This window comes from Pangasianodon hypophthalmus, chromosome 4 (assembly GCF_027358585.1).
Source record: "Pangasianodon hypophthalmus isolate fPanHyp1 chromosome 4, fPanHyp1.pri, whole genome shotgun sequence".
Lineage (NCBI taxonomy): Eukaryota > Metazoa > Chordata > Actinopteri > Siluriformes > Pangasiidae > Pangasianodon > Pangasianodon hypophthalmus.
In genome coordinates, this window is record NC_069713.1 from 29,442,658 (window position 1) to 29,455,765 (window position 13,108).

The 13,108-nt window shown below is 38.5% G+C and overlaps 1 protein-coding gene across 1 annotated transcript; it reads right to left on the reverse strand.

Moving 5' to 3' along the window:
• Positions 1-679: 679 nt before the first annotated feature.
• On the reverse strand, positions 680-12,233 carry scp2a (sterol carrier protein 2a). Its single transcript, XM_053233285.1, has 16 exons — positions 12,075-12,233; positions 10,523-10,577; positions 10,361-10,432; positions 10,117-10,248; positions 9,525-9,589; positions 8,755-8,881; positions 8,563-8,626; positions 7,701-7,787; positions 7,434-7,584; positions 6,598-6,745; positions 5,938-6,045; positions 4,578-4,731; positions 3,968-4,064; positions 3,712-3,841; positions 2,805-2,884; positions 680-1,440 (listed from the first exon to the last, which is right to left on the reverse strand). Exons 1-16 carry the CDS (start codon positions 12,123-12,125, stop codon positions 1,345-1,347), a joined length of 1,617 nt encoding a protein of 538 aa, XP_053089260.1. The 5' UTR covers positions 12,126-12,233; the 3' UTR covers positions 680-1,344.
• Between the last annotated feature and the right edge of the window lie 875 nt (positions 12,234-13,108).

Consider the following 13,108-nt stretch of genomic DNA (forward strand, 5'->3'; position numbering starts at 1 on the left):
AAAAACTTTTGGCCATATAGTGTATATCCACATTTTAGGATTTGCCAATTTGTCCAAAAGCAAAATTCAAATAAAAAAAAACTCTAGCTAAAGCCTAATATTCTGCAGTTCTTAACTCAAGCTTTCAGAAAAATTTCAAAATTATGAAAGTAATTAAGTTTATTCTTAATGCAAGTGGCAAAAAAGCTTACCGAACTACCTGGGATGGACTTCGCCGGCCAGAGTAGCTTCAAGGATTTTTTTTGCCTCTTGCATTAAGAGTAAAGATTACTTTCATAATTCTGAAACTTTTCTGTTTCAAAGCTAGAGTTTTTTTGACTTTTTGAATTTTGCTTTTGGACAAATTGGCAAATCCTAAAACGTTACTAAACTACCAAACCAACTCATCCAATTTAGTTCAGTCTCTAGCTAACTTTTCATCTCCTTGCCGAATTATGAAAATATTTCTTACAATCATAGGTTTATATTAATGTTATTTCTTTTTCCAATACAGATTTATTCTGTTATTCTATGTTTAATAAATTCGATATTTTATGTTTACGAAATATGAAATGAAGAACCAAACACTGGACACTGAATGTCCTGGCTTGAGTGATGTCATGTTGCGTAATCGGACAACTGTGCATTTGATTTTTGGCCTTTAATATGTACACATGCGTCGTTCACATGAAAAGGACAATTTTGTTAGAAGACGTCTTTATTAAAAATTAGCGTTTCATAATCTACAATCTGCATATACAATTAACAGTGCAATGAAGAGGTCTCACGTCCATGGGCAGCTAATATTTTACCCATTTAGCTAACAATTTACGGGTGATCTTGACCCTGCGTACTAGTTCACGATCTCCGATTCATCTTTCTACACTAGGATACGTTTCATGATCAAGTTTCTCTTCAAGTCAGATTAAATGTAATGATTATTCTCTGTATTAGAGGCACATTATGTAGTGTAGTGCAAGTCCATAATGTAATAAAGAAGTAAAGAAATCCATCGTGAGACCATCGTCCAAGCCACGTGAGCTATTCGTTTGTACTTTAACGTAGCTCCTGAATGCTTATTTAGAATTCCGATGTGTTTTTTATATTGTTATTGTTATATTCTGTTAAAGAATATGATTCACCAGCTCAACCTGTGCAGGTTCTGAATCTCAGCAGAACTCATACAGGATTTCATTATATATTGTTGCAAGAGGTAGTAATGTTAATTTGAAGTGCCCGCTATAATACCTGTTGAATTTGTGATTATATATATATATATATGTATATATGTATAAAATATATCGCACGCCCAATGTCACGGCCACGGATTCCACACTTAGGTCTCGGAAGTTTAGTCTGAGTTCTTCACAGTTTGGCTTTGCCTGGCGTCAGCTGGAGGCTCTGCAGCTTCATCGCCATTCCCATATTCCCAGTAATCTTTAGCTTGCCTTGGAAAAAGGCCTTTGAATGAGAATAAGGTGGAAGAAAGAGTTGGAGGTCATGTGTGTATCAAATTCTCACAATAACAACGTATTAATCTTGTATGATGGAAATAGTGGCATGCAAAGCATTGGTTTATGGCAGATAAAATAAAATGCACACAATTTTCCCCTTTTTATGCCGAACGTATGAGAGGGAACCCAAAAACTCCCTGAATTTGAATGAGGCGTGTGCACCCGGCGACGTCCGGAGAAGACCTGGATCTTGCACCACGACAACGTGGTTATCGCTTCACATCCACCGTATTCATAATCGCCAGATCTCGCTCCTTACGACTTCCTTTTGATCCCGAAATTAAAAAATGAGACTGAAGGGGAAAAGATTCGCCACTGTGGAAGAAATCCAAAAAAAAAAACAAAACAAAACAAAACAAAAAAAAAAAAAACAGGAGGCTCTAGACAGGATGACAGAAGATGACTACGGGAAATGTTTCCAGGAGAAACGCTGGGACAAGTGTATCACAAGACGAGTACTTTGAAGGAGATTAAAGGAGAAATGCTATAAGTTATATATAATAATAATAATTTTTTTTTTTTTTTTTTTTTAAATTCTGGGAATTTTTTGGGTTCCCCCTCATACTTCATCAACCTAAGAGCTAAGAGACAAATTTATTTATAAAATAAATATTTATGAGCACAGGCGTGAAAGTGTTCCTGAAAGTGTTTCAGCATCTGTGATGTCCTTTTGTAAATTTTCATAAATTTTCATAAATTTTCATGATATATTTCATGATATATTATTATAGCTGTGCTCAGATAGGCTGTGGTATTCAAACGATGCTATTAAAGAGACCCAGTGTGTTCCAAGATCTCATTCCCCACAGCACCACACCGCCACCACCAGCCTGAACTCCAAATTAACTGAAGCTCTTGACTTGAATCTGCGCTGCTGCTGCCACATGATTGGCTGATTGAACGAGCAGGTGTACAGGTGTTCCTAATAAAGTGAGCATTGAGTGTATGTGTCTGTCATTTTTGTAATTAATTGATTTCACTTTTACAGTGAAGAATAATTTAACATATCCACTTCACAATTGTTACGTTATGTTATGTGAAGTTATGAAACGCAGGTAAGATGACAAACCTGAAACTAAAAAACCGAAACTCATAGCTGTTGTGCAAAACTCAAGAAACAAACTTCACACACCAAACATTTGTACTAAGGGGAAAAATTGTGTGCATTTTACGTACTTTGGTTCTACTATGTACTTTTTGTAGTAACTGCTTAATTGAATATTCATAGAAAAAAAATAAATCAGAATTTACATCTTGATGTTTTAAATATGCAGAGAATATGCAGAGTTCCAGAGATTAGAGCCAACTCACAGTTTGTGCATTCAGTTTCCCAGTCATCAGTTCGATGAGATCAGCGTCGGACATCGTGATCGTGCAGTCCGATTTTTTCCCTGAGGATAACAAAAGACACGATTCCAGTTCATAAATAATAAAAATAAATACATTCATAATTCATAAACAAATAAGTAAATAACACAAGAATTAGAGGTGCGCGATATGACAAAAATAGATCGTGATATTTAAAGACTTGCAATTTATGATATGTATAATAGTACTTATAGTTAGTGTGTACAAAAATATAAAAATGAAATCACTGCACAAAAACAGAGAAAATAAATATACAAAATTTAAATAATACTTCAATTCATATAAAAAATAAATTTGCACTGAAAAGAAAGGGACAATTAAAATAAGTGTATAAAATTAACATTGTACAATTTTTAGGATCTAACACCAATTCAACTTCCATTTTCTATTAAAAAAAAATTACTATTTTTTTTTAAAAAGAAATTGCAATATCACAAGTGACTTGTGACCTAATTTATGACAACATGGATGTTAAATGATTATTATAATCATTATAACAAAGGCAGAAAAATAAATCAATCACGATCCTCTGCAACTTTTTCCCTTTTGGGCTTCATTTGAAATTCATACTTACTGCATTTCAAAAATCCCTGTAGGTTTTGTGTCACATACAAATTTGCTATTTAAATATGCAAAAAAGCCACTTAGGGTTTAATCAGTTGGCGGAGTTTATGCACTGCACTGTGTCTCTGTGTGTAACTGAGAATCCCAGGCTTATGTGCGGAAAAACTGGGCTCTGGTGTCATGACGCCCTCAGAATGAGCCGAAACACACATTTGTTTTCTCGTACCATCTGCTTCCGCTCGCATGCAGATCCCTGTACTTTAAAAATAAAAAAACGGTGACAGACCTGCGTCGTTGTTCACCGAGCCTTTCCCGTTCTTCACATCCACGACCCACAGAGCTTCCTTTCCATCCGGGCCGTCCTTCACTTTAAATGCAAAAACGCCACCGATTTTTTTGACGTATGCTTCTCCTTCCTGCATGGAAGCCACACACACACACACACACACACACACACACACACACACACACACACAGAGTCAGCTAGGAAACATAAAACCCGAATACATGCACAAAAGATGAGCCGGTTGCCTCATTCCCACCTCCTGCAGTCTCTTCTCGATTTCTTTAAAAACTGCGTGAGATTTGAAGCCCTCCAGGCCGGCGACAGCGCTGGTTGGAACTGCAGCGATCTGAGACCTGAGTGGGGAAAAAAACACACACACACAAAATAACGTCCCAGAGTGTGTACTGGGGGCTACGAATAAAGTCCAAGGTCCTGGAGGTGCGGTGAGACTGTAATAAGTGATAAGATTGTTAATTAAGGAGCATGAACGTCAGACAGTATTTCATTAAAAAAAAAATAATAATAATGAAAAATAACTGAAACTAATCTTTCATTTGATAATTATTATTATTCAAACAATTATACGATTTCTGATAGCAACTGGTTGCACCAAAACATATTAATATTAATTTTGCTATATTGATTTTTTCCCCGCACTTCAATATTACGGTTATTTTGTTTAACATTGCAGTTCACTCTTCTTCAGTTGTTGTAACACTATCAGCTGTGGAAAAGTCCAGGGATTAGGTGTTACTGTGAGTAGATATTTTTATATGTGCTTGCAAAACGTACACAGATAAACCAATTTAGCTACACATAATGTTTCTAAAATAAAGATTAATAGTAATAAGTGTAGGATCTCTCACCTTGCTTCTTGAGGGAATCCCATCCTGTATAGTGTGACCACTACGGCTCCACCGAGGCCAATGTTGTGCTGCAGAGCAACCTTCGCCCCCGGGACCTGCCTTTTCCCCGCTTCGCCTCTTAACTGCCAGCACAGCTCTGCACACTGGGCCAGACCTGAGCAATCAAACACAGCACAGGAGGAAAACCTCAATGACCTGAGTCAGACCTGAGAAATCAAACACAGCACAGGATGAAACCTCAATGACCTGAGTCAGACCTGAGAAATCAAACACAGCACAGAATGAAACCTCAATGACCCGAGTCAGACCTGAGCAATCAAACACAGCACTGGATGAAACCTCAGTGACCCGAGTCAGACCTGAGAAATCAAACACGGCACAGGATGAAACCTCACTGACCCGAGTCTGACCTGAGCAATCAAACACGGCACAGGATGAAACCTCAGTGACCTGAGTCAGACCTGAGAAATCAAACACGGCACACGGTTAAAGCCTCAACAACCTGAGAAATCAAACACGTGCTTCAGTGACCTGACACAGACCAGAGCAATCAAACCCTGCAGGGTTCATTCACCCATGTTCAAACACCTGGAGGACAAAAACAGGTCAAAGAATCAAAGTGCTAAAGTCATGAAACGGAAGAGATCGCCTGAGCCAGACCAAAGTACTCTGTACACAGAGCATGATGGGTAAATTCAAACAAATGTGAATTCACCTAATGCAGATCGCACTGACTGAACAGAGTTACACAGACAAATGGACAGATATTTATCATATACAAAGTGTAGTAGAGTATTACATTACGAGCAGTTTAGCTTAAAAGGCATTGTGAAATGAAAATGTTCAACCACAGAGCTGCCAAAGTTCAGTAACAAAGATGTTAATAAATGATGTAAAATGGTGTCGAATACAAATTATATGCCATTTGAGCACTAACTGGTTTAAAGATGGCCAGTTTCTTCATTTAAAAGTGTGTAATTAAACTGTCTATAAAAGAGAATTTTTCCTAAATAAATCTGTCACTAATGTCTCTAAAATGATCTCCTATCATCTTTTGTCCTAAATTAATTCTGCAAAAAATCAAGCAGTTAATATTTTTAAAATGAGTTTGTAAAGGGAAAATTCAACAAGTCGTAGAAAAGTAAAATCTAAAAATGGGAAAAAGTGGCATGTAATTGGAGAGAAAATGAAGTGTTATATATAAAGGATTAAAAGTAAAGGATTATGTTGTTAGGATTATTCTATATCCAGGCGTATGTTATCCTGCAGCAGGTGTTTAGCTTGAGCCTATTAACACCCACTTTGCTTGCATCTTAACACATTACGTCACTTAATTCCCTCCTAGGAAACTTCTCCACACCTGTAGCTCCAAGCGGGTGTCCCTTCGATATGAGCCCTCCGCTCGGGTTAACCACCCACTTGCCCCCGTACGTGTTGTCTCCTCTGTCTATCAGCTCTCCGGCTTTACCTGCGTATGGACAAGAAAACGACATGCAAAATTAATCTTAATCTTTTTTTTTCAGCATAAATGAAATACAATGAGTTAAACAAATCACTAATATATAAATCTAATATATAAATTCGACCATTTAGCTGATGCTTTTTCTCCAAAGCTCAAGGACACGATGAATATAAAAACAGCACTTAGTATCAAATTTGTTATGTTTTGACCCATAGCAAAGCTCAATGGATAAAACAAAATATAATATGCTAGATATGTGCCAGTAATAATGCATATTAAACAGAACAATCTATATAATACTATTTAATATTTAAGTAACTAAGACTACATTGTATGGCTTGTAAATCACAAATTTGATGTCTTTATGAGTTTGGGATCTTTCTAAAAATACAGAATTTAAAATTATCCAAGAAAAAAAAAAAAAAAAATCCAGACTGTAAATGCAACTCAAACAAAACTCTCTCTTTGAAAATAAACTCACGTTAAATATTTGTAACAGGTGTTTACTCGACAAACACAGGCCCTAAAGGAGCACGTATCTGGGTCGAGATGAAATACCTTCAGGACAAAGACCGAGCGCTTCATACGTGATGAGCTCGTTGGCCGAGAAACAGTCATGCAGCTCGATGACACCAACGTCTGCGGGATTCAGGCCTGCCGACTCGAAGCACTTTTTAGCAGCAAGGCGCGTCATGTCGTAGCCGACCTGAACAGAGGAGCAGCAGAAAAAAAAAAAAAAAAAACACGTTGGATGAAGTGTATGATCGGTACATCTCTTAAAAAAAAAAAAAAAAAAACTGTAACTTGAACTTACAGAAACAATGAAATCATCAGACCCAATAAAAAAAACAATTAGTAGTTTTTCTAGTATTAGAAATTTACTAGAAATTAGAATATTTCAAATTATTCTTTAAATTTTATTTGGGCGCGGAATGAAGTATGAAAGAATCTGCGTCTGATTTTGAAAAAAAAATGAAATAAAATGAGCTGCTGCAAATAAGGAATCCGTCTCAGCTGTACTGATTCAAGCTCCGCCCACAAGTCTCTTATTTACATGTCATTTGCATATTCCACGCCCCAATTTATCCTTATACACATCTAATTTGCATGGAGCACGTCCTGATTTATAAAGTGTTGCAACAGTGAGACGTAAAAGCATAAAAGGAAAGCGTTCAGTAAACTATCGAGATCAGATGAATCAGGGCGTGTTTCATGCAAATTATATGCAGAAGAAGGGAAATTGGGGCGTGCTGTGTGTGTGTGAGGTAATCGTGCGGCTGGAGCTGATTCATCAACCGCTCTTAAATTGTGTGTGGAGCTGCTTTACTGTGAAAAACCTGTGTTTTGTTACATTTGCATCGACCCTAAATTTAGCTCCCTCGTCCTCCACCCACCATCTTGATGCAGCTGTTCTCCTCGAATGTTGTAGAGAGATCAGTGACCATCTCCTGAGCGATGATCTCCACAGCTTTGGCCTCCAGACCGTGCTTCCTCACAAAGCCCTCGCTGGCTAGCACTGCTGCTCCGGCTCCATCAGACGTAGGGCTTAACACACACACACACACACACACACACACACACACATATATATATATATCTAGATGTTCTTACACAAAATGGATTAAGCCCTAAGCTGTATAAGCCCTAAGCGAGCTACTTACCAGCACTGAAGAAGTGTGAGGAACTCAAAGACCTTGCGTGATTTAGTCACCTGCTCCAGACTGTACTCGTCCTGGAACTGAGAATATCTGAGAGGACGTGTGGAGAGCAAGAACAACGACGTGGTGTTGTTAGACGCACAACTTCTGTTCTCGTGCAGCATTGCTAACACCACTCCGCTTTTATACTCCAGCATGACTTACTGACTATTCAAACCTTTAATCTAAACCTATGGCTTCTAGTTTACAATCAGTTCTGGGAAATTATTTAATCCCAGTACACAATACTTCCTACTGTCTAGGAAGGAGCAAGTGCCAATAACTAACGCTTCATATAACAGCAATGCTGAATACTTGATTCTGATTGGTCAGAAGGCGGTGATTAATTATAACTGAACAGTCAGTCTGGCAGCAAGGTGTATATTCGAATATGTTATTGTTTCTATAGTAACAATTGACACAAGGACCCGTATGACGGTGAGCGACGCTCCGCATAAACTGCAGAAGGTCACATGACAGGGTCCCCGGAGGTCATCTGCGGTTGCGTGAATCCCAAATGGCAAATTTGAACATATAGTGCACTATATAGGGTGGAGAAAATGGTACTTCATTGACTATGAAGATAAAGATGAAGCTTCAGAGAAATTTACGTGTAATGAATGAACACTCGAGTATTTAAATTACTTTGGCGAGTCCTAGAAGGAAGACGATCCCATAAAGGCAATGTACCTTGATATAAATGACAGAGATGCCAGATATTGGCACGCTACCAATGGAAAAATAACTCAGCAAGGTAAACGCTATTTATAATGGATGCCTCTACGCTAATTTCTTGGGCACGGTTTGTCGTTTTTTTTAAACTTACGGGTTGTTGGTCGAGTGCTTGTGATTCTTCCAGGCAATTTTGGCAAAGTGTTCTGGCTTGGTTCCTACAGCACACAGACAATACGCACCATGTCACGAATTGTTGCTAAAACCACATTGACACAAGCAAAATTTGTGAGCATTTGCAGAAAATTTCCTCGGAAAGGAACGGATCCCTGCTTTCACGTCTTACCATACTTCTCCATGTGTTCTCTCCCAGCGTTGCCGAACATCTGCGGCGCGGCCGGAGCTGCAGCCATGCCGTATCGGTTGATCATCACCTCCATGTGTTTATCCATAGGGTTGGTTCTGTCCATGTACTATATAAAAAAAAAAAACCCACACGTTTATAGTTTACTTTTTATTCATTTGTCAAGAAGGTAGAATACAGAGGCAAGTCGTGCGCTACTTTTGTCGCAAAACTTTTTAGAACATCTACCAGACTACTAACACACACACACACACACACACACACACCATCATCAATCATTACCTTCTTGTCCACAATAAGAATTTACCTCCTACGCTCATTAAAATTCCCAAATTTGTTCACCTATACCTCCTGAATTTTCTCCACTTTCAGTGTTCTCATCATATGGAGAAAAAAAAAAAAAAACACACACTAAAATATGCTTTAATAGGCCTCAGGCATAAATGTTCTGTAACACTTTTCCTAATTAACATCAACTATTAAACCCCTAATTAACCTTTTCCCTATTTGATCACTGAAGTCCCCACACTAGGTTTCATTTCTCTAACATTTCACTTAGAGAGACACGATCAGCTTCATAACGACACCTTTTAAATGGTCGCTGGCATTTATTCGACCAACATGGACCACTTAGAAGTAACCACCGCTATGCATAAAGCATAAACAGCTGCACTTTGAGAGTGGGGAATTATGGTTTCCTTGTTTCTTTAATCCTGTCAATGAATATGAAGCTGCAGCTTCTGTTCTTTCACCTTAGAGGACAAGGATCCTCTTTCCATCTTCTCGAAACCCAAAGCGAGCACACAATCAGCCAAACCTGGAAAGATATGCAGGTGTTTATAGAACAAAATCAAGAATATTCTGCATTATACAAACATCTCACAGAAGCTAGTGTTTGATAGTAGTACGTTCTTACTAGAATTCACTGTATTTTATTTTTTTTTTTTTACAATACAGACAGATTATGAGTCATGAATAAGCGTCAATGGAAAAGACAATGTCAGACCTATACATTAGCTAGAACCAAAACACTCAGTGAGAACATGACAGGAATGCTGAATGATTGAATATTAACACTTTATGGGTAATACACACAGTCCCTCAATCGCAGAGAATGTAAACACTCGAAAAGTTGATAAATCAAGACGCTGTGTTAGAACGGATTCTACAATTTCCAGAGTTTAGGATGTTTTTCTAAAAATGTTCTAGTAAGAACACGATCTGGAGATAAACTGGGACACTATGTGGAAAAATGCTGTACATTCTGTGTACATTTAGCGCATTGGGAAACTCGACGAGATCTAATGTATTATTAATACCACGATAATGTGCCAAGGCTCTTACCTCCCTGGACGAGTTGCCTGGCCATGAAGAGCGCCGTGGAACCCGTGGAACAGTTGTTATTGACGTTGATTATAGGGATGCCCGACAGACCCAGGCTGTGGTATATAGCACGCTGTCCGCACGTAGAGTCGCCTTCAGGAACAAAGACAGAACAAACCAAAAGCTTAGGCTTACTATCATAACCTGAGTATTTGAGTAATTGCAATAGGCAGTGAGGTTGCGATAAAGAAATGAAAGAGTGTACCGTAAACATAACCCACACAGGCCTGCTCGATAGCAGAGTACGGTACTCCTGCATCAGCCAACGCTTTCTCTCCTAAAACAGACAGACGTGAAGTCAATAAAAACATTGATTTATATGGGTTAATTCATTGGAAAAAAGAAAAAAAAAAATCCGAAACCATACCGGCTTCTTTGGCCATTTCCGGATAATCGCCATCTCTTGCCCCTGGTTTATCAAACTGCAGATAAAAGAGAGGATAAGATTTGAATTACTGTAGCAACAGAAGTGGGGGAAACATTACAAAAAAAAGAAACGAGGTAATAGAAACGAGAAGGAAGTTCTCCATGTGTCTTCTATAATTCTGTTGCTCCACATGAGGCATTGTTTGTTTTTTTTTAAGTAATATAAGCATCCTTCATAAATTTCGTATGTTGCGGTTTTGAATGTTCTCTCTTGATTTCTCTTGATCTTGTGTCTGCGTGGGTTTTTTGTCCAGGTTCTCCGGTTTCCTCCCACCTCCCGAAAACGTGCTAGTAGCTGGACTGGCAACTCTAAACTGCACCTGGAGTGTGTTAAAGTGTGTGTGCACAGTGGGCCGGTGACCGTCCCGGGTGTATTCCCGCTCCAAATCCACTGCCAGGGTCGCATTTTTTTTACGCCAAAGCAGGGTCATTTTGGAAAAAGAATGAAAAAAGCAAGTCCACAGGTGACGGTTGTTTGGCCAGTTTGAAAATTAGTCTGCGGTCCTGCTTTCAAGTCACGTGAAAAAAAAAATGTATTTTTATTTTTTTTTAACCAGGGAATGAACTTAAACTATATTGTAAATGTTCTGTCATATACTGCCAACATTTCTGCTGAGACCTGGCAACCCTGACCAGGATAATGAAGATGAAGAAATGAATGATATCCTAGCATTGATAAAAAGTTAATAAATAATAAATAATAAATAGAAATTAAAAATTAAAGCTGCAAGCAGCATTTCTGGGGCCAAGCACCCAGACTCGGTGAGCCTCGCATTCACAGACGCGCTACAACTGCTCCATAAGCAAAGGGATTCAAGAGTGATTTGTAGTTTCACGCATTTGCCAGTTCGTTAAAGGAGAACAGTTTTAAATATCAAACTTCCTTCGATAACTTTGGTTCAGACAGGACGCAAGAAGGAGAAGAAGAAAAGGTGGAATAACAGTAGGGTGCCTACGCATCTTTGGTGCTTGGCCCCCTAAAAAGTGACTTGGAAACACTGATGTACCAGTGAACTTTGAACTCTGTGAACTCTCACCTACTATTGTGTAAGAGCAACCTTGAACTCTGTAAAGCAAATCAAATATGAGATCTTTAAAGATTCTAGCTGCATTTTATATGTGCAAAAGTTATGGAAAAAATAAGTCACAAATCATTATACAGCTTTTTTTGGTAGAATCCTACAACAGCCAGATTTGTTACAGACATAAAGGACATAAATACAGCTTTTAAAAAGATATGTAACAATTGACAGCTCATTGATAGCTTCCTAAGATTGGCTAGAAAATATATAACGTAGTTACAAACATTAAATTACATTTATAATGTTTAAATAAGTCAGTTAAGTTGTAACAGTTCTGCAGTGCAAAGCCAAAACAAGCTAATCTAGCAAGCTAGCATGTAGCATGTAGCATGCGGGTAAATAAACAGACGTTAGTTAGCTTAGTTAGCTTATTTCTAATAAATAATTCAGCACTATGACAACTTGTTTTACCTTCGTCATCCCCACCCCAACAACAAACACTCTGTTCTTAGCGGGAGCCATTTTGCGAAAGTGCACTTGACTGAGAAACTCCTGCTAAAGGTGACAGCAACAAACCGACTCCACAACATCCACGGCGCTGGGAGTCGATTCCCAAGAATCGATTCTCTTTATCTGGGCTTTGGAAAGCGGGAGACGACTCTGAAGCTGTGGAGTCGATTCCCAAGATTCGATTCTCTTTATCTGGGCTTTGGAAAGCGGGAGTCGACTTTGAAGCTGTGGAGTCGATTCCCAAGATTCGATTCTCTTTATCTGGGCTTTGGAAAGCGGGAGTCGACTATTGAAGCTGTGGAGTCGATTCTGAAGAATCGATTCTCTTTATCTGTACTTTGGAAAGCGAGAGTCGACTATGAGGTTGTGGAGTCGATTCCCAAGAATCGATTCTCTTTATCTGGGCTTTGGAAAGCGGAAGTCGACTTTGAAGCTGTGGAGTCGATTCCCAAGAATCGAGTCTCTTTATCTGGGCTTTGGAAAGCGGAAGTCGACTTTGAAGCTGTGGAGTCGATTCTGAAGAATCGATTCTCTTTATCTGGGCTTTAGAAAGCGGGAATCGACTCTGAAGCTGTGGAGTCGATTCCACGAAACGATTCTCTTTATCTGGGCTTTGGAAAGCGGGAATCGACTCTGAAGCTGTGGAGTCGATTCCACACAATGAAGTGAGAAAAAAAGGTCTCTCTGCATACCATGAGCATCAAAATTCTGGCAGAATTTTTAATTTAAAAGAAACATAGCAGAGAAACAGTTCTCTATTATATAATATATAATCAGTTATATAGATTATATGACTTTAATGTTTATTTTGTTAAAAGTTTTACATCCATGTACCATGGACAGTTAGTTAAAGGAAAAGTCCATCCTGAATCATATTAAACTAGTCTATATTGAAATATTTGTGGTGTGTTTACTGATTCTGGTGCTAATTTGCTGGCTTGTGCTGTATTTTCTTTATTCCTGAGAGAAGTTAGCGTTTGTGTGTCGCTCTGACG

What these genes read in the sequence shown, in the direction of transcription:
- scp2a (XM_053233285.1), bottom strand. Translation starts at nt 12,125, where the DNA reads ATGGCTCCCGCTAAGAACAGAGTGTTTGTTGTTGGGGTGGGGATGACG. An exon ending in GAGGATCCTTGTCCTCTAAG is followed by an intron (nt 8,882 to 9,524) that starts GTGAAAGAACAG and finishes TTTTTTATATAG; the next exon opens with TACATGGACAGAACCAACCC. An exon ending in ACACCCGCTTGGAGCTACAG is followed by an intron (nt 4,732 to 5,937) that starts GTGTGGAGAAGT and finishes TTGATTGCTCAG; the next exon opens with GTCTGGCCCAGTGTGCAGAG.